The 22,706-nt window shown below is 36.3% G+C and overlaps 1 protein-coding gene across 1 annotated transcript; it reads right to left on the bottom strand.

Moving 5' to 3' along the window:
• Positions 1–6,554: 6,554 nt before the first annotated feature.
• LOC139122161 (activated RNA polymerase II transcriptional coactivator p15-like) lies at positions 6,555–7,082 on the bottom strand. The gene has a single exon (XM_070687579.1). It carries the CDS (start codon positions 7,080–7,082, stop codon positions 6,555–6,557), a length of 528 nt encoding a protein of 175 aa, XP_070543680.1.
• Positions 7,083–22,706: the final 15,624 nt, after the last annotated feature.

The raw sequence follows: 22,706 nt of genomic DNA, 5'->3' as shown, positions 1-22,706 counted from the left end.
TGAAGTTTGTTTTGAAGAAAAATAGTGCCGACCTTTGTCAGTTTTAATGGCTGCATAGATGTTTCATTGGCTTAAACTTGGATTTTAAACATTTTTGCAGATTATTGTCTGCTTCAATTAAAGTGCAGACTGTTGTGAAACTTCAAGATGGCTGCAGCATTCTGTAGTAATATGGGGAAGTGGAGGGACAGTGATGGGAAGTTACAAGGCCAATGAAATCATAGCAATATGGGAGTGACCTTGGGTTACAATAATGTTTACTTCCATGAATACAGATCATGCTTCCATAAACAGAAAACAGTTAAAATATCTGGAAATGGCAATTACTAATGAGAGAAAAATGACATGGTTCATTTGCTGAATGTTTTGATGTATTTTCCGATAATTTTTGTTCAGTCCATAAAATAAACTCCTTTCTGTACTCACATGATCAACTTTCAAAATGCCTTGTTTGCAACTCGTCAGCAGAGCCAGTGTGAACTAGGGGTCAGGAACTGTAACATTTGATTTTTTTCCTTTTTTTTTTGGTTTTCAATACAAGATTCTTTGCAGTCACCCTGTTGAATGAAAGCTTCATAATAGCAGTGTTGGTGTAAGAGATATTCGTGCTTCGACTATTCAAGAAATTATGGTGTGCTCTCTCAATAATTCAGCCCATAAAAGTTTAAGGCTCCCCCAAGATACTCATATTGAAAGTGTATACACGCAGACAATTTTCATCTCACGTACTGGGAATAAAATTTGTACATACCCCTTACTTTTTTACTCTATCACAATCTTTTACTCCACCTTTACACTTTGACCCATATTTTGTAGAGGTTGTTGCCCCAGCTGTCCGAAGTCTTCAATTTGGAGGAAAAATTGTCAAACAGTATACAGGAATAGCTTTGGGAACTTATTGTACTCCTTGCTTATAGATTTGTTCCTGTACTCATATGAAGCATAATTTATCGAGAACTTGGTCAAATGAAAGGTCATTTTTGTCGTCTCTGTGACATTCAGGAATGTAGATGACATTTCTAACACGATTGGAACTATTTTGGGATAATTGGATGATGAAGTAATGTCGATTTAATCTACAAATGTAATCTCATCTGCCTTTCTTTTTACATTACACTCTTGTAATTTACAATATTGCAACATTCAGCTGTAGGGCACCTAACATTTTTGAGAAATTTGAAAAATATGGAAATCCAATTATCCCAAATTAATTCCAATTATGTTTTTTCTAAAGGGACAAAGTCGGCCATTTTTCATGAATTTTGTTTGATACCAGAAACTACTTTATGTTGTTTGACATGTTGACAGTTGGACTTGTGTGTGCCCTTTGTATCTTTCAATGTCGTAGTTTTCTACTAACAATGCACATGACAGATCTGGCCAGTTGCATTGATGAACAAAATACTGGGTATTTTCAAATGCTACAGGAAGTAGACCACGAAACTGCATTTTATTCACGAAACAAAAAATTGTCAAAAGTTGAGTTACTGTACAGGTACTTATACACAAATAACATATTGCAATATCAAATTTTTCTCTAGTCGTGGCATGTGTGTGTGCGTGTGTGTGTGTGTTGGGGGTAATTAAATATTCATCATCTTCTGAAGGGGGGGGGCATTTAACTTGTTTTGAGTGAGTTCAGGGTTCTTCTATTTTAATTGAGGTGCAAGAAGAATTTTGCCGAGTAACTTAAACCAATTATTCACTATTTAATATATATCTGTCATTGGAAATCCCTCCGGCTATAATGACTAAAGGCTCCCTAATTTGCCAATTTTTCGGAATTCGCTTCACGTTTACCACCATTCAGGGCGCCCTCCACTGACTAACTGCACCCCTGCAGACGAATACGTTGAAGTTGGAAGGTATCAGACCATCAACAGTAGAAAGCCTTATAAAACTTAAAATTTACATACATTTTACCATGATTTGACAAAATGAGATTGAAATAATCCCTGGGTGCCATGTAACAACATTTAAGAGCTATGGAACAGGTACCAATGCAAAACGTTTTGGACCAAATTGAAGAAAAAATCATTGAAAATTCAAATAATGAAATGATATGATTATTTTGATAAACCTAGATGAAGTCATTGCTAGTGAGCTACCATACTCACCATCAATGTATTAAGAAATGTCAAATCAGTAAATTCATAAGGGCAAATCATGGGCCCCTTACCAAATATGCTCTCCCAGCAAGCCGGATATTAGTGACAGTTGGACTCGTGTGTGACCATAGCAACCATAAAAATGCATAATCAGGATTTCCCAGGAGAAGATGGCTGAGATGGGAAGATTTAGCCGTTGAGGGTCTTTTTACGGTAGTTTGAGGTCGACGGTTGAATAGCTCCCTCACAAAAAAGGCTGGATCTTTAAGTTTACTCCCGGGAAAAAGGCAAAACGTTTTGACGTTCACTCTCCGCATTACTTTACACTTCGATCGGAGCATAAAATGGTTTCCTCGGACACTTTTCATACCTCAAATTCAACCTAAACAAGCATGTCTGCAAGTTGGAAAACTTGAACTGAAGTACTACATTGCTGAAAGACTATAACTTCGCGAGTAACAGAAGCACTCCGCATCAAAGTGATAAAATCTGCTAAGGCTCAACCGACATATGAAAAGGTCTGAAACAGTCATAAAATGTCTCGACATTGGGCTGACGTGAGTCAATCTGAGTCATCAACCTGTAAAATTCGCAAAAGCAAACAATTTCACAATTTTGGCTGAATGTATTCTTTTCTTTGATTGGATTTAATGTCTTGAAGTTTTTCTTCCAAACCGTGCCGTTAACTTACAAGACGGCTGTATGTTCAGAAAGGTTCAAAATCAATAACATGCTTCAATATGACTTAAATCTGCAAACAAAGTTTATATATTTGAAATTCAAGATAAAACAAAAAGATCCGGCAACTTTTTTCAAATTCATAGGCTCCTGCGGCACTGTTAATTTTTGGGGTCTAAGAACTTCCGTACAATTGGCGGGTTCACTGACTCTACTCGCAAGGAAAGGAGAATATTTTCTGATCCTTGATCTTATACTCACTCTACACATCCAGGGGAGCTTAAAACTCTTTTCTCGTATCTGTTTCACATCAAAAGCTGAGGTTAAACAAGGATGGCTGCAGGTCAGAAAACAAAACTTACCTCAGGTGCTACTTTCCTTTACCCACTTTACCCACGGTAACTAAAACACTCCTCATGACACAATATAGGTTCCATTGGCATTGAAAAACATATTGGGAGCTAAAATATTATCTTAGGAATCTTTCACATCTTAAGGTTAAGTAAAAAAGCACTGCTACTGGTTAGAAGACGCAAACTCGGGTAATAACCTTATGGGCTATCATCGTTGGTTACCGAGACACTCCGCATGACAGTGAACAAGTCTCCAACGACATAGGAAAAGGGTTAGAAATGATATAAAAACAAAACACAACAACAAACAATTGTCTGCTCTTTAGATTGACATAGGATCACTCAAAGTCATCAACGTTAACCTAACAAGTTCAGAGGGGTCAAACAGTTTCATGCAGGCTATATAGTTTGCTATTTGTGTGCCGATGTCAGATTGTTTTGTGGCTAAATGCCTTCTTAAATGAAATAAGTAGCCCTGTTATATCTTTGATTGGATTAAACTCTACCTACACAATTGGAACTAATTTGGGATAATTGGATTTTTATATTCTTTAAATTTCTCAAAAATGTTAGGTTCAAGATAGTTGAATGTTCCAATAGTACAAATTACTCATAAAAACAAGTGTGTAATGTAAAAAAAAGCACATGAGATTATATTTGTTGATTTATAAATCGGCATTACTTCACTATCCAATTATTCCAAATTAGTTCCAATCGTTTTCGATATTACCTGTGGAGGTTTCATACTATCCAAACGATAACCTACTTGGCTGATGTACGTTCAGAAAAAGTCAATAATATGCTTTGTATACAAGCAAAATGTGTAAAGCAAGTTTATTTTTGAGTGAATTTCAAGGCGAACAACGGAAAGCTTCGGCCAAGTTTTGGAAAGTCGTGCTCTCCGGCGGCACTTTGAATTTTGTGGCCTATAAAGAGCGCCTGCACACGGCCGTGTCAGTGAATCTACTCCAAGGAATCGGACGATATTTTCTAATGCGAATTCGTCACCTCACTCTAAACATTGGTGGGGGCATAAAACTTTTTTTTTCATGTATCTTTCATGTCTTAAGTTCAAGTTAAACAACAATGGTTGCGGGTCAGAACACTCAAACGTAAGTACTACTTTCCTTACTGACTGTCTTCGTGGGTAACTAGGGCACTCCTAGCATGGAAAAAATCTCAACAAAGATTCCAACAGCATTGGAATTTTTTCTCATAAAGGCCACAAAAAAACCAAAACAAAACAGTGGACAATTGTCTGAACTTGATCGACATGACTGACATTGGGTCACTCAGTGTCATCAACTTTGCAAGTTTACTGGAGAAAAACTGCTGTGTTTTGTTCAGACTAAGTTAGAGGGAAAATATTGTACCGATGCCTGTTTGTTTCGCAGCTAAATGATCTTCCTTGGTGAATTTACATGTAGGACTATTAGCTTTTTATGTGATTACGGTAGAACGAAGATGCGCCTCGGGGACATAAATTCGGGCTTTTCAAGATTTATCAATTCTCTCCTGATCTACCACTTGTGGGAGCTCATTTGAAAGCTCTTGGTGAAATAAAAGTTTTTATCGTCTTAGTTTTTCAAAAATCGATATATTCATTTTTCCCATACAGTTAGCACAGAGGTGACGGCCATTTTGAATTTCAAATATCGTGAAATCTCAGATAATTTGTGTCTCTAGTACCAAATTTTGCAGGGTGACCCCTGATATCTATTCTTGCTTTGGTAAGAGAATGGTCGAAAAGTCAAAAAATTTGAGCGAAAAATTAAGTGTTTCACTTTCGAGGCGCATATTATCTTAGAGTCTAGTTGGGCGTACATGTAGAGGCTTTCCATCATGAGGTTAACCTAATAAGCGGCTGTATGTTTAGAAAAGGTCAATAATGTGCGTGAATATTAGCCAAAGCTGTAAAGCAAAGTTATTTATTTGAATTTCAAGAGAAAAAAATAGAAAGATTCGACCACTTTTATTTTGAAATTCGGGCGCTCCGGCAGCGCTATTATTTTGGGGGCCCATGAGCGCCCGCACATGGCCGGGTCTGTGACTCTACCTCAAGGTATAGGACGGTATTTTCTAACGCGAGTTCGTTACTTCATTTTACTCATCGATGGGAGCATAAACCTTTTCTTCCATGTATCTTTCATATCGTAAACTCAAGTTAAACACCACAAGTTCACTGGATTCTGAGGACAGTTTCGTGCATGCCATGTTTGCTATTTTCGGTCCCGACTAATTTTGGTAAAATATTGAGTCGATGCCCGATTTTTTCGTGGTTAAATGTCTTCTTTAGATAATGTACCTCTGTTATCTCTTTTATTGGTTGTAAGTCAACCTACGTGTGAAAGTTTTTCTTCCAAAAGTTGAAATGCTAGGTGGCTGTAAGTTCAGAATAGGTCGATAATATGCTTGAATATAAGCTAAATCTGTAAGGGACAAAGTCGCCCAGTTTTCATGAATTTTGTTTGACACAAGATACTACTTATATCGTTTGACATGTTGAAAGATACTGAATGAATTGGTGACCATGCATATATTCGACCCTGATTTAGACACGAGACATGAAACCATCGCGAAAATGAATTAATAGTCATGACCAATAATTCATTTTCGCCATTGTTTCATTTAATTTGTCTAATACGGGCGTTCTATAGGCCAAAAAATTGAAAATACCGCCGGAGCGCGTTAATTTCCCAAGCCAAAGTGGCCGAATCTTTCCGGTTTTTCTCTTGAAATTCAAATTTGTGTATCTGCTTAAAGGGACAAAGTCGTCCATTTTTCATGAATTTGGTTTGATACGAGATACTACTTATATTGTTTGACATGTTGAAAGATACTGAATGAATGGGTGACCATGCATATATTCGACCCCAGTTTTAGACAAATTAAATGAAACAATGGCGAAAATGTATTATTGGTCATGACTATTAATTCATTTTCGCGATGGTTTCATGTCTCGTGTCTAAATCAGGGTCGAATATATGCATGGTCCACATAGACAGACTGTCCGATAGAGCTTCAAAACATCTTTCAGGGTCTTCACTCCAGAGGTAGTACAACAACTCAAAGAGATCATCAAGATCAAGTAATCCAGGGGGAACATTATGATCCAGGGTGATGTAACACAGCTCAGCCATGGCAAGAATAGACTTCTGCACAGCCAGCATGTTGATTCGTTTGGCAGCATCCGTAAAGTACTTGATGATGACTTCTCGTTGACCTGCTGGGGTATCGCCATAGTACAGGCACTCATGGTCTCTCTGGGATGGGTAGTCTTCTGACTTGGTCCAGGATAAACTTGGCGTAGACATATTTTGCCACTCTTCTTGCTACTTTACTGTCCAAGTCATTCGGCATATCGCTGAAGGAAGGCTCTGAAAAAGGGATGAAAGACGGGTCTGTGAGTACCAGGTCAATTGTACATCAGTGTCTTGGCAGCCTCATCGATACTCTGCGCAATACTTTTCAGTCGACTCCACTGATCCAAATTCAAATTGATGCCCTTCTTTGTCGGTATCAGTTCTCCAGTGTCGGGTTTCTTGAAGAATTCACGTATCCCCACGTACACATTTCCCTTGTACATCCGCACACTCACAATCCGAGCTGACGTCTCTGTGTCACGCAGAAGAAATCTCAATTGTCTCTCACCTGCTTGACTGGTGGTGCCAGGCTTGGAAGGTGGAGGGACCAAAGCAGCTGCTGATGGCTGACTTGACGGAGCCTTATGAGGCAGGGGCACTTCCTGAGAAGGCTCTGGCAAATCAGGACTCTTCCTTCCTGGAACATCAGCATACCTCTCATCTTGGTCAGAGACTGTGGGCATTGTCCAGACACTGGCATTAGTCTTAACGTTGAAGTAGTACGGCAGTTCAGCCTTCACTGAATAACACTTCCGCCATCCCTCTTCCAGTAGTCTTGGTGACAGTATTGGAGTTGCCATGGTTATGAAGAGTTGAGTTGTTGTTGTTGTTGAGTGTGGGACTTTTAGAGCAAGACTGGCCCTTAGATGGCCCTCTCAGAACTTATATACCCTCATTTTTGCATATATTAAGCAACTGACCAATCAGGAAAGCACATTGCTATCCCAATATCCCTTGTGGCATTTAAATGGACCAATGGGAGAGGCTGGTTAATGAGGCCCCTAGCATGTGAAATAAAGTAAAAAAAAAGACCCCCTAAGTTACCCAAGTGTTCTATATCTTCCCCCCAAAGACCCCCTAACTTACCCAAGTGTTCTATATCTGCCCCTATACTACTCCTGTCATACCTTTATTGTCTGTCATGAAGAGTACATCACCCATTTATTATACAGAGGGGCTGCGTATACATCGGTATTTTCCAAGGCTGTGTTCTGGTAACGCACGGCCACAAGGAGGAGGAGGGGGGTAATAAGCGGCGCTGCTCACAAGAAAGAGTATAGGTTATAGGTGTTTCATAACATGCTAGGTGTTCATGCTGTTCTGTGTTACTTTTTATGTGCTTGGATGCATGCACTGCAACAATATGTTGTGAGAAATTAATGGGAGAGCTCTCAACACACTGATCATGTTGGGGTAGGGATTGGTTTCACCAATTTTTTGGGTGGCTTCACTATTTTCTAAATTTGATTTTGTTCACTATTTTAGAAATGATGGGTCCACTTTTTGTTTCCAACTTTTTTGTGGAGTGGGTCTTGGTCAAGTGATTTTGTTTTTCATTTTGGGAGTCCACTTGGTCAACCATTTTAAGAAATTGAGAGTCGCACTATTTTATCTCATTTTTTGGGTGTCCACTACTCTTCAGAAGTCGACAGTCCACTATTTTTTTTAATTTGCTGGGTCCACTATTCTCTAGAAAAGGTAGGCCCACAATTCTATATAAACGAGAGGTCCACCGTATTGAAATAAGGGGTCCGCATTTTTTCATTAAGTGTGGGATGCCTTCTCTTCTTTAGAATGAGATATATCGTTAGATTGCAAGTTATTTTTTTAAAGATGACCTTTATACCATTCCTATCGTAATATCTCCTCTTCCAGTCCGCTAAGTATCTTTATCAAGTCACCGCACAGTTTACAATTATTCCGGTATACCAATACCAGCTCCGTTGCCTGAAATGGAAGAAGCGAAATATTTTAATCATGCTGAGAATGAATACCGGCCAAGTCCGATAATTTGGTCATTGGTAAATCTTAGCCAAATGATTAACAAACAATTTTTCAGGGGACATACGCATCGCACTGTCTATATGGTGAAAGCATTTAGTCATGTTTATGATTTTGTTTCGAATCTACGTTTTTTTTATCTCAGTAGTGTTTACTGAATATGTTGATTGTGTGGGAGAAACCTTTGGATTTCTCAGCTCATAGTTACCTTAACCTATGACCTGAAACGAGAATGTTGTAAAACGATTTCGTTACATTACAGCGATGATACTCTATACGTACCATCGTTATCATCACTAATGCCATTTCAATGAAGATAACAGCACTCGCGGGATGTGCTTCTAGACAACTGTAAGGAAAAAGAACGAAAATACATAAGCCATCTAGCAATTGATTGGAACCTCCGACTACATGCACTGATTTTGACACGTCCAGTTACTTTCGTTTGACTCCGTATCAAACACTGCTACATCAAGTGAAGTTACAATATTGCAATCTATTACATTTCTCTATAAACAAAATGTTCCACGCCAAACCTTGGAATTTTAATGACAGTTTGTCTTTTCCAAAACAAACATTCACTTCTCCGCTCAATAGTTAAATGTTTTGCTTCTCCGCTCAATAGTTAAATGTTTTGACCTAGTACCTGTTCACACATAAAATAAAGAACTGTAGGAAAAGAAAAATTAAATTTCATAAAAAATCCAAAAGGAAAAAAAACTGGCAATGACAGTATTCTGCCTGTCTTAACAGTGATTTGTTTTCTCTTTATTTGAATTGAATTATACTGTAAAGCACAGTCGTGTGCGGGCGCTCCGTACCTCCGCCCCGAAAATTTTCGGGGGCGGAGGTACGGAGTGCCACACGTCAATTTTATCTGAGCTGCGTTCTTCCTCGACAAGCAGTTATGATTATAAAATATCATCTCAGAGATAGAAGGCATTTAATGCTAATTGTGACCACCTGTTCATGTGTCGATTCACTAGTAGCCCTTAAAAATACCCAAATGCAACTAACGGTATTATCCAACCACTTATGACATTATAGATTCTGAAAGCAAATAAATGTATTGACTCATTTTTCCGGTATGTTATACAGCACATGAATGTAGATGTTATGTAAAATATTATGAAAAACGCATTTCCTAATTAATTACTGCAACTATATGATATATAAACAACATCAATTCGACATTAGGTGACACCACCTTGTTATAATATGCGCAGTACTATTGGTAAATACCCATCCAATCCATCTGAACTGTTCCATTGTTCATAATAGTATGTGAAATGTGACGATCACCTTGCAGTTTTACGCCGATACGCACAGTACTTGAGACGAATGAAGAATTTGATACTAAGTTTAACATCCAGAAGGCATTGCTCAGTAACACAACTTGATTGAATACCACTAGCAATTCACACGGTTTCTGTTGAAACAACAACAACAACAACAACAACAACAACAACAACAACAACAACAACAACAACAACAACAACGAAGTGTTTAAGACAGGACGAAAGTCGTCAACTTGTCCAGCCTTTGATTAAATAGAACTCGTTCACGGTCCTATTGAACCAGAAAACATTCTCATGTAAATATTTCACTTGACTCTAAAACTGTTAATTGCTGATGATATAAGTCTTCGAAGAAACTTGAGGTAAACGTTACGTCATTAATAAACAATCCACTTAACAAAGGGAGATGAGTGCGTAGATAACAGTCCAATTTATGGACGGATCGTATAGGAATTTATGACATCTCTGGTAAGCTCTGGTATCGCCAATCGCCGCTGAAACTTTTAAGTAATACTTTATAAAAACTACGCAATTTCATTGTGATAAGTTACTCTTGTCAACATTTATGTCTCTGTTCTTTCCTAACAAATATTGACAACATTTTACGACCTACCATCGTGATCGTATTGTTGGCGCTGACACCAAAAGCCTTTTTCGCATCATCGATAGTATCACTGGCACAAAGATAGTATCTTCGATCGTCCCGGACTTTGATCCGTCCACCTTGCCGGACACCTTTGTCGAGTTCTTTCGCGCAAAGATTTTAGAGATCCGTGAGAATTTGCTTTGTGTTCAACCGACTGATCCGGTTATTAATTCAAGCTCCAGTTTGAGTTCCTTTGATCCACTGACTGTTGAACACGTTGAAAAGCTTATCAATTCTCTACCAGCAAAATCCTCGAAGTTCGATCCCATACCTACGATATTGATTAAGCAGTGCTTGCATCAAGTTGCTCCCACTGTTACACTTATAATTAATTCTTCGTTTGCGACAGGTGAATTCCCTCATTCATGTAAATCAGCAATTGTACGTCCGCTTTTAAAGAAGCCTGGTCTTGATAAGAATTCCCTTAACAACTACAGACCAGTTTCTAATTTAACAGTTATTTCCAAATTAATTGAAAAGGCAGCTCTTCTTCAAATTAATTCATATTTATGTAATAATAATTTATATGCGAAGTGTCAGTCTGCTTACCGAGAGGGTCACAGCACTGAAACTGCTCTCCTTCGAGTGCACAATGATGTGCTGTGTGCTCTAGATCGGCAAAGTGATGTCATTTTAATTCTCCTGGATCTCTCTGCTACTTTTGACACCATCGACCATAACATTTTAATACACAGGTTACGTTGCAGGTTCAGAATTGATGGTACTGTTTCACAATGGATCATTTCCTATCTAAGTGACAGGACAATGAGGGTGTGTGTTGGGTCGGTGGTGTCAACAGCACAGTCGCTTGACTGTGGTGTTCCTCAGGGATCTGTCATTGGACCTGTGTTTTTAGTTTGTATACAGCACCCCTCGAGGACATCATAGAAAAGCATGGTTTAGAATCCATGTTCTATGCTGACGACTCCCAACTGTACATTACTTGCTCCCGTGTCTCCACACCGACAGCTAATATTGAGAACTGTATCGAAGAAATCAGACACTGGATGTCTGCCAATTCGTTGGCTCTGAATGATGGCAAGACTGAGGTGATTAGACTCTCGTCGAAATTTAGTGATGGATGTCAACCACGTGCTTGTGATCTGCGGGTTGGGGGAGTTAGCGTTCATTCATCCCCTGTAGTTCGTGATCTTGGTGTTACACTTGATGCAACAGCATCTATGTCGGCTCATATCACAAATTTATGTAAGTCTGCTTCATTTGCTTTAGGGAAAATTGGAAAAAATCCGTAATCTTCTTGATACAAGTTCAGCAGAAAAATTAGTACATGCTTTTGTTACATCAAGACTAGATTACTGTAATAGTTTAATGTTTGGCTTTCCGAATTATCAAATTAGGAAGTTACAACTTATACAAAATTCAGCTGCACGTCTAGTAATAAAAATAAAGAAAGCAGATTCCATTCAACCAGTACTACGTAGTTTACACTGGCTACCTATTTATAAGCGAACAGAGTTTAAAATTTTATGCTTAACGTACAAGGTTTTAAACAACACGGCGCCGAGATACATAAAAGAGCTTATATGCGTTCGTAATCTGGGGCGCTCTCTTCGGTCGACTGCTGATGGTGCAGCGATGAGTTTACATCAACCCATCGCTAACACTGTGTTTTACGGAGATTGGTCATTTTCTGTTTGTGCTCCGCGGCTGTGGAACAGGCTGCCATCTAAACTCCGATGTGTTGATAATTTTTACCTTTTTAAAGAGAGTTACTTGTGTGACTTTTAACCATTTTCATTGCTCTATTTTTATAACTGAAATGTAATGCGCCTTGAGATGTCTTTTACATGGAAGGCGTTTTTAAAGCAATAAATATTATTAAAATATTATTATTATGCCATCCATGGTATCAAAGACATGCTGCCTTCCCTTGTGAGGACATCATTGTACTTGATGTAAAGTATCTGGTGATTCTGTACAAGTATATTTTTATCGTCTTTCGCTATTTGCAGATGATTGTTTTAGAAAAAGTGAGGTAAATGATACTTCAATGAATCGGCTTTATATATGTTTCTCCTATTAAACACATTTTCTTTTAATTTTAGGAGTTTTCTAGAGTGAATTCATTGAAGACGTTAAGTAAAAGTGGCAAATAAAGAGACAGTTGTGTGGATTTACAAAATTGGCATGTGTCGCCGTTTTGTGAAGTAAATTTTCTCATTACGGTCATATGACCGTACTGGTTACAAAAATGATCGAAATATACAAAATATGTGAAATATGCAAAAGGCACTGACGTCCACTGACCAGAGTTTTCCTGCTGTCAAGCTGAGTATCGATCGGAATTACGAGTGGAAAGAAGGCTAGCGATAGAATAGCCTGTGTAAGCACCACGTAGAAATCTGATGTTAATCTGCAAATTATTGAGAATAAAAAATTAACTGGCTGTCCCCATTCAGATACCATCTGGATTTCGCTGAGTGCGTACTTGATAGTGCAGCACCCTTCCATATTTTGATTGAAATCTCCACTATTACCGTTTACTTGTCATTTGAAAAGATAGCCTTGACTATATTTTATATGCAGTCACCTTATACATGTATGCTGCAACGGAAAGCCATCTGCTGAAAACTCTATCATGCTTTCCTAAAATAATTTTGCGGGAAAAGAGTGCGCGTATTTTGTGAGGAGCATGCGCCCTTTATCCGACCTCTAATAAGGTCACGTGACCTCAGAACACCTGGCCGTGTCAATGTACTCAGTTTGCCATGCACACGCCAACAAAACTAATGACGATCAGCATAAACGACACCACGCAGCATATTGTCAAAACAACTTCTACTGCAGCTTGAAGAAAAGGCTGTCAGGATGAACAAAGAACATTATTTCCTTCAAGCATCGATATTCAAAGTTCAAGAAAATACGGTGTTTTCAATCGGGTTCGAACTCACAGGAGCAAGCAACCGAGCGGAGAAGCAACAGACAGACCACTCGGCCAAATCCCCAACCTCAAAGTATAGCGGTTCAATAACCGAGCTAAGATTGGGTGAACAGTGTTATTTGGACGTGTTTATTGACGAATCTTTTCCTCATCATAATTCGCAATTATACTGGTAAGTCAAGCTATGCATTCTGTGTTCAAAAACATTTAAAACGATTGGAACGTTAATTCGGGATAATTGAATGGTGAAGTAGTGTCGATTTAATCTGCAAATGTAGCGTCATCCACTTTTCTTTTTAAGTTACACATACACTTATTTTTATGAGTAATTTGCAATATTGCAACATTCAGCTATAGGGCACCAAACACTTTTGAGAAATTTGAAAAAAAGTAAAGATCAAATTATCCGCAATTAGTTCCAATCGTGTTATTTCAGTATATCTCAGATGTAGCTGTCGGAAAACAGACACACTTACGAATTGTAAAAACAAACCTCCATGTACTATGCCAAATTGTCGTGGACCTTATACTCCCCCCACAGTATCAATAACAACGTACTAAAACCCAAAATATAAATGCTCCAAGCATGATGAAATGTTTGATTGTCCATAACGGAAGTATTTAGAATCTTGTCAAGTTAGATTTTCACCTTTGGTTCTTTTCCCATGGTCATAGTGACAGCAAAGTTGCCAAGACGGTCGCACACACACACTCCACAAAACTCCATTGACTATTTCGACCGTGAACGATCACTCTGCAACCGTCGGTACACTATATATATATATATATATATATATATATATATATATATATATATATATATATATATATATATATATATATATATATATATATATATATATATATATATATATATATATATATATATATATATATATATTATATATATATATATATATATATATATATATAATATATATATATATATATATATATATATATATATATATATATATATATATATATATATATATATAGAGAGAGAGAGAGAGAGAGAGAGAGAGAGAGAGAGAGAGAGAGATGGAGATGTTTAATATATGACTTTCGAACCCTAGACATCCTTCCTGTGGATGAAGATCAAATCAATCTGTTTTTTGTAATGTTATTTCCAGCTGAAGTCCACAACTCGTTATTTAACTAATAGGCAATGATATTCGTACTTTCTTTACGACCTGTATTTAGTTCGTATTTTTTTTACTTTTGCCCTACACCCATGTACGTTCGTTCTCTGTAGCATTACACGTCACTGCCACATTTGAGTGAAATATTTGTTCCAAAAAACATTCCATGGTGTTCGTACCGTTGGAAGTATGAGTTTTAATGATAAAAAGTACTATTTCCCCAATGATGTAATAGGGTGTCTTTTCCATGATACAAAAGACACAGACTCCACTGGAGTTGTAGCCATGACAACACAATCAATGGACTCGTCAAAAGATCTGATACTAATAGATATCGTGAACTGAAATTTAGTCTGTGAATCGTGCACAGAGATATCGCATGTAATGTATGATTTGGAAATTGCCACAAACTGATGAGTTAGCTGTTGCTAATCACAGACGAATAGATTCACAGACGAATAGACAGACAGAATATTTGGAGACATCAATTTCAGAAAAGCATCGATATTTGATTGTAATCGTTTTTTACGACACCCTTTCAGCACCACGCCACTAACCGCAAGTAAGACAACTTAGATCAGCGTTTAAGAAGAAATATCCTGCTGATATAGTGAACCACTCTCATGATGTAAATAAAAATCCTTCTGATCACTTAGCTCTTTTACGCGCGAATAATTTGAAGACTTTTATTCATTTTTACGCTCCCATATATGCATATGTATATATGCAAATGGGAGGTATTCGTATAAGGTGGCAAAATGGCGTCTGTGTGTATGTATGTAAGTATGAATGTATGTCTGTTAGTCCGTCCACATCAAAAACTCCTAAACCGTAGCACCTACTGTCTTAGTATTTGGTGTACCGGTGCACCTAGGGGTGGAGATGTGAATTTGTTCAAATGAACATGTCAGTGCCAAAAATATGCAAATGAGGGGGAAAAAGGAAAAATCCTGCAAATTGCTAAAACTCAGTAAGCATTGGTCAGATTTGATTGAAACTTGGTATGCAGATTTCTTTAGGTATTCTAAATTATATGTGCAAAAATTGGGATGAAATTTGCATGTTTGTATTTTTAGGGTATTTTTTCCGTTTTTAGTCAAAAAATCTTGTTCTCTGAAATCGCTCGTCTGATTGCTATGAAACTTAATATTCATGTTCCTCAGAATGACCTCAGTCATGCTTGTACAAATTGTATTGATGTTGTCATATTTGTAATTTTGGGGCAATTTTCCCAATTTTTGATAAAAAAATTTTTAATCCAAAAACTGCTGATTTGATAGCTTTGATACATGTATTGGGTATACAGGTATCTAAGATTAATCTCAATATAATGTATTGAAGGTATGTTGAAACTGGCAATTTTTTTTTATTTTGGGGGCAATTTTTGCCTTTTTTGGTCAAAAATTTTTTCTCCTAAAACTTCTGATCTGGTAGCTTTGATATCTAGTGTACAGGTTCCTAGGGTTTATGTTAATTAGATATATTTAAAATTAGGATGAAATCTGCAATTTTGTATTTTGGGGGGCAATTTTTCTCATTTTTGGTCAAAAAATTTGATTCTCAAAATTTACCAGTCTGATTGCTTTGATATTTAGTAAACCGGTCCTTAGGGTTTTTGTTAATAAGATATATTAAAATTAAGTTGAAATCCGGAATTTTGAAATTTTGGGGCAACTTTGCGAAACTTTCAGTTTTACTGGGATATCTTTCATTGTGTATTTTTAAGATTTTTTAGGGGTAATTTTATACCTACTGGAACTAAGAGTATATAATGTGGTGACTTAGTAAGCATTTGATATGGTAAACTGTATTTGGTGTTGAAATGCGGTAAAAAAATCCTGGCAGATTTTGAAAAAATTCCAAACAAATGCCAATAAAAAATTCAGCCAGAGAAGGTTTGACAAAAAGAAAAGGTTGGAGAGTCGGGAAAAAAGAATGTACAATGGATCGGATAAAAAAGATAATGTACCTCATCGATCTTCCAGACACCATCCCTTATCAAATGGTCCACCCCGATGTATTTTTGTGCACAATTAACCATGCAGTGTATTTTAGTTTAAGATGTCAAGTTAGGTAAGGATTTGAAAGGAATAGTCAAGTTCACCACAGTTTAACTTTATCTCTTGTGTCATCATCCTTGTGTAATTGGTTAAGTTTGTAAGTTGTTCCAGATGTGGATGTACCAGCTGTTCTGGAAGAAAAAAATGTTTACTTTTTCCTGTAGGGTTTCTGAGTTGATGATTGTATGTTGAAATTTCTCCATGTATCTGGTGTATGGGCAAAGTGTAAACATTGGTTGCATGTTATGTATTTCAGTCTATGTCAAATATTGTAAATGAAAAATCAAGAACAGTTTACTGTGTGCTTGTAAAAGATAACATATTTGTCAATACATAAACTGCTGTGCAGATTGATTGTCTTAAAGATTATCAAAGAAGTAGAAAAGGAAAAGAAACTAATCAAATTGCTGTAACATATTCACTCTCAGTGCCTGTATAGGCCTATACTTAACTATTTTATCATTACATTCAGTTGTTTGTTATATATCACTCTGTGCCAGTCTGTGTATGTCAGTCTGTCTGTATATGTATGTCCATGTTTCATACAATTGTTGACTTGTTTTGATAACTATATGGGAGCGAACAGTGATGTTGTCACTATTTTTTAAATGACAAAATTACTTTTTTTCTGTTGACTTGACTGATTTGTAAAAGCTATTAAGGGTCAAAACTCCATTGAGAAATTGAGTTTTTGCATTTTCGATTTGCCGATGTGTGTCAGATGAGTATATGCTAATCTGCATACAGCCTGAGCCGCACCTGCCGGTTACAACGACATCTTCGAATGACATCATTGAAATAGGAAAGTAAATACGCATGCTCGAATAAACGCATGTTTCTAAAGTCACTGTTAACGCTACTGCTCCGTTGGTGATTAATTTCTGAGAAACTGATATTTCCGCCGGGATTACAAGACTCCTTATGGAAGTAATGCTGCTTTTCACAGACTTAGATATCCCTTCCACTATATTGAATGTTTCCTCTCTGAAATTAAGGTCTCAATGTACACGATAATCAAAATTTAACATGAGGAATCCAACAATAACCTTAAGCTTAACACTATCAGTCCTTTGTCCGGAATATTCTCAGGCAGTTCCCACATGTCATCTTTAGGGCGGTAGCCTTTCCATCGGACACGATAGTGTGTTTCATTGCGACCGTCCGAATATGTAAGGCCGTAGCCCGGGGGGGGGGGGGGTAGCAATGGTTGCTGCCCCGTGGAACTTTCCACACTATCAATGTATAAATTTATGTAAATTACTCAAATCCTGGCAAAAGTTAAGTCAGGCTACGGTGCTAACACTATCTTCCCCATTCTATTAGACTGAAACTTCTTGATTGGAATATTACTGAATATAAAACAGATAAACCACAATTTTCCATAATACGGTGAGGAATAAGACTAGTGTACCTCTTTCTGGTAGAATCTTATCCGCAAATTCAGCTTGACGTCTTCACGAATTCTTGGATATAATCTCAGTGATAGTACGGGTGTGTTCACTTTTTTGACTCTTTTAACTACCGTTATTGACCTGACCCATTGGGCATGTTGTGGTCTTGGGAAAACTGTGAAATGTTCAAAACGGATATTAGGGTAAGATTGAAATAGGAAAGGTACGTTGGTTTATCGGTGTAATAGGTGTGAGTGGATGGACGGCTAAACATGTAGAAAGGTAGGGTAGCGTTAGCAGGCCTGATTGGAAGATTTTGCAGTGAAGTAAATCCGCGTGATGTGTAGAGAGGTGTTCAAAAAATCTGAAATCGTATCGACGATAAACAACTGAGTATAGGTACATGTCAGTAATTTGGTTAATGAAGAGTGACAGTTATTATTATTATTATTATTATTATTATTATTATTAAATTCTTATAAGAAAAGCGCACTACACATACATCACAGTGTGCCTTACATGACATACAGACGGCTCAGTCACAATCAGGGTGCTCTAGAGTGTTTCACTTTTGTCAAAATTTCATCTTGTAGACAACATATCTAAATTTACTAATTTCACAAAGCTTAAGGTTTGGTACATATTTGCTTGAAAAGTTGTGAACCAAACTTTCTCAGTATTTCCATGGCAACCAGTTCTTTATTGTGTTGACACACCGTCACGGACACTACAAAATATTATGAGTTGATGTAGAAATAACATAATAGACTATACAACATTTGTACAAATATTCTTTTTAAAAGTTTAACCAGAAAATATATACATCTGTTGTAGAAAATAAGGTGAATGTATCAGGATTTTACCCAGCTTTGCATGATTTCCTGCAAAATGATTTGTTACGAAAAAAAAGAATTTTTCATTTTTTTCTCCCCATGAGCTTATGATTCCTCTAGTTTACAGATTTGCCCTTTAGTACATTTAAATTATTTTTTACTGCAATTGTTGAAGTCTTTAGAAAACATTAATAGTATTTGCAGCAAAATTTTGCTCATTTTTGTTAGTTCTCTAGTCATTTTTGTAGTATGGTAAAAGCGTCACAGACACTACACATTCAGGAATATGTGTGTGAAACAAACTATTCTTTATTATAACCAGTAAACCTGTAAAAACAGTAAAATTATGACAAGAATTGATTACAAACAAATCAAAAACATATTATTAAGGAAGTTTGACATAAAGAATATTTGTAGTACTGGTATTATTCAATAACCAGAAAATTGTATCAGAAATACAACACTGAAAGCAAAAATTCTTGAGATAACTGGTATGTAGACAATGATAACTGGTATGTAGAAAATGTTATACAATACAAAACTGTCCTAGTAACACTAAAAAGTGAAAAATAAATAATTTACTGAACATGGAGTATTTTAAGTATTTGGTCAGCATCTATTGTGTATAGGGGAAAGAGGGTGCAAACTATTATTTGTGTTTGATAAAATTTTAGTCTTGTGTTGTTTGTTTATGGAAAGCTATGGTGAGACATAGTCGGATCTAGCATGTGGTGTCTTTTGAATGCTGTGATCCTGAAATCAATGTTTCAAAACCCAAGTGTGTGGTTTCTCCTCAGTCGCAAAGTCCTGTCATTCCTAAGTTGTTGTGTCAGATATTTTGATTTTTATATATGTTTTTGTTGTCGTTTTCATGTGTTATTGGCTTAAAAAAATAAAGCCAATATTTCCATATTTTTATCTTGTGTTGAGATTTATTTTTGAATTTTGTTTTTGACAAGTGTGTCTTTTATGTTTTTGTTTCTTTTGTAGGCTGTTATTGGGGGTTCAGGGTAAAGGGTTTTTAATATTTCGTCCTTTTCAAGTTCCTCCCAATATTTTGCAAGACTTTCTTTCAAGTCTTTTGTTTCAATTTATGGCCTATATGTTGTTGTGAAGATTAGATTATTTGTTTGTTTCCTTCTTTATTTTTCTTGTACTTTTTGTTGAGTTTGATTTCTGTTGTAATTCTAGTTATTTCTTTTTCCGTGTATTCTCTGTAAATTAATTTGCTTGTAAAGAAATAAACTATCTCCTTGAAATCGTTTGGGTCATTGGATGTACAGAAGTATCTGAGAATTTCACCTTCAATTAGTCCTTTAAAGACTTGATTTGGGTAAAATGATTCTCTGTGCAGGTATTGGAATGTTCCAATTAGTTTTATGTGGGTTTTAATATCCAAAATATTTTCTTGGTTGTGCCTTGGGCCCTTCAAAATTTTGACGTCGAGAAATGTTATTTTTTTCTGGTGATTTTTTTAACTGTATATTTAAATGTTGGTGCATTTTGTTTATTCTATAGCTGAACTCTGCCGGTTGGTTTTGTGTTCCAGTAAAAATTTATGTCATCTCTGAATCTTTTCCAAAAGTGAATCACATGTTGGTAATCAGAGATGATTTTCATTTCCAGTTTATGAAATGCAATCATGGCAATCCTCAGCAATGCAATTCAGCCCATTAAACAGCCACACATTTGGCGGTAGAGTTCATTGTTGAATAGCCCAAAGACTTGAAAGAAAGTCTTGCAAAATACTGGCAGGAACTTGAAAAGGACGAAACATTAAAATCCTTTTCCCAAACCACCCAATAATAACCCACAAAAAACAAGAACATAAAAGACACACTTGTCAAAACAAAGTTCACAAAAAGAGACAAACGTTAACAATAATCTCAACACAAGATAAAAATATAGAAATATTGATGTTATTTGAAGCCAATAACACGTGAAAACATTAACATCAACAAGTATAACAAAAACAACAAAATATCTGACACAGAAACTTAGGAAAGACAGAACTTTGTGACTGAGGAGAAACCACACACTTGGGTTTCCAAACAGATTTCAGGATCACAGCATTCAATAGACATCACATGGTAGATCTGACTATGTCTCACCATAGCTTTCCCTTAACAACCAACGCACGATTGAAATTTCATCAAACACTAATAATACAGCCTTATAATGCAAACAAAGGGTTTAAACAGAAAAATAATTTGAATCGACATAAACCCTCCCCAGAGATCTGTACTGGGTCTAACACTACTGCAGCATCATCATAAATAGTCAGATTTGCAACCACTTCCCCCTTATATAATTAAAAAACACATTTTCTTTTATTTTTAAAAGGATTTATTATGGTCTATGAAGTTTACTTTAGATGTCAGGTGAACTTAAATGTAAATGCAGTAAAAATGGTTAACCACTTGTTAGCTGTAGTGTCCATGACATGAAGCCAGTTGCAAATGGAAAGTGGTTTAATGTGAAAGTAAATCAGTTTGTTCAGTGTTATGCCTTAAAGGCCCGATAGCTGTATCTTTTAGCATTATTTTTTGTGATTTTACTTCCAAACCAAAACAAGTTCATGAAAATGTACTCATTGAGAGGTGTTTATACAGGTAGAATAAACTGTCCACTGGGACTACATGTGCAATTTTGAGCAAGATAAATAATAAATGTTTGCCCAAACATAAAATGGCGCCCTCATGCAAATAAAGCAAAAACACAGTATGCAGTGCATATATGCATTGGAATCTTCACAGAAGCAACAGAATAGTCCAATATAATGCATAGTGCTGAATGTTTTCCACTGGTACATAATATGCTTGTTTTTATTGTAATATTACCAAGTTTTAAAAATGGCGGGAAATCAAAATAACGGTTAAAATTTAAATTTAATTGTCCAATTTTTCAGTGGTAAAAGACTATATCCTTTAAATCTGTAAAATTTAAAGAAAACCAGAGAAAATAGAAAGCTTTTTTTCAGGTCGACAAATTTCAAGAGTTACAGTTACAGGGGCTTTAATTTCACTATAAATAAGATTTCTATTTTAAAGTTATATTGGGAAATAACTAATAACACTATTTCTGTTCCTTTTTTTAAACCCGTATACCGTTATTTCATAGGACAGTTTTTTAACATTACAATCTTAAAAGGTAGAAAAATCATCTTTCACAACTTAGCCGGCTATTGAACCACTCTTTTTTGGGAGTGGAGATTTAGCCGAGTGGTTCTGTCTGTGGCCTCTCAGCTAGGCGACTGATGCCGTATGTTGTGGGTTCGAATCCGATTGAAAACTATCCGAAATTTCACTGGTTTAATATATTTCATTTGATGTCTTACTCAAAAACTAAGTTACTCTCGTATAAAAATGTAACTTCAGCTGGTAAACAATAGAATTACCAGCTTAAATCACTGTAACAAGTAATGTATAGATTTGGTGTCACGGACACTACGGCTGTGACGGACACTACATTTGGTCCCTTTTTGCTATACTGAAACAATACAAGTGGTAAATTGATTATATTTTTATAACACATAAGGAAAGTAAACAGTACTACTTTGGCTAATGACATCAGATGTCTACTATCTGAATATGGCTGAAAGTTATGAGGCTGTCACGGACACTACAAAATTTTGGGACAAAAAATGTGGGCAACTTTCATGATTTGTCATTCATAATCAATACATTGACCCTATAAACATTTAGTACCAACTAATCACAGTTGGTCTTCCAATCAAAAAGATGTTTTAGGAAACATTCTTGGGTAATGTTTTCCAAGTGATAATAGAGAGATAAATCAATGCTGTTGTCAAAATATAAAAGCGTAACGACACACCAATTTCACTTGTTATCATGCCATTTCCATTCAAATCCATGTATTAAGATGAAATAACTTGCAAAAGAAAGAAGAAATGCTATGTGATACTTTAAATATTCTGAATAATCGAAAAAATAATCTAACAGTTTCAAAAAGTGAGTTTACAAAATGTGCTTTTTCAGATGAAACAGCGTAACGCCCATTTTGACCCATTTTTAGGGTACTTTTTTCACTACTCAGCTCAAACTCATCACAAAAACTCCATTTTTTCGATGGGGCCTGTTTGGTTCTACTTGTTGTTTCATATTAAGAACAATGTTTCATTAAATTTTGCT

This window comes from Ptychodera flava, chromosome 21, assembly GCF_041260155.1.
Source record: "Ptychodera flava strain L36383 chromosome 21, AS_Pfla_20210202, whole genome shotgun sequence".
Lineage (NCBI taxonomy): Eukaryota > Metazoa > Hemichordata > Enteropneusta > Ptychoderidae > Ptychodera > Ptychodera flava.
This window is presented reverse-complemented; position numbering and strand designations above follow the sequence as displayed.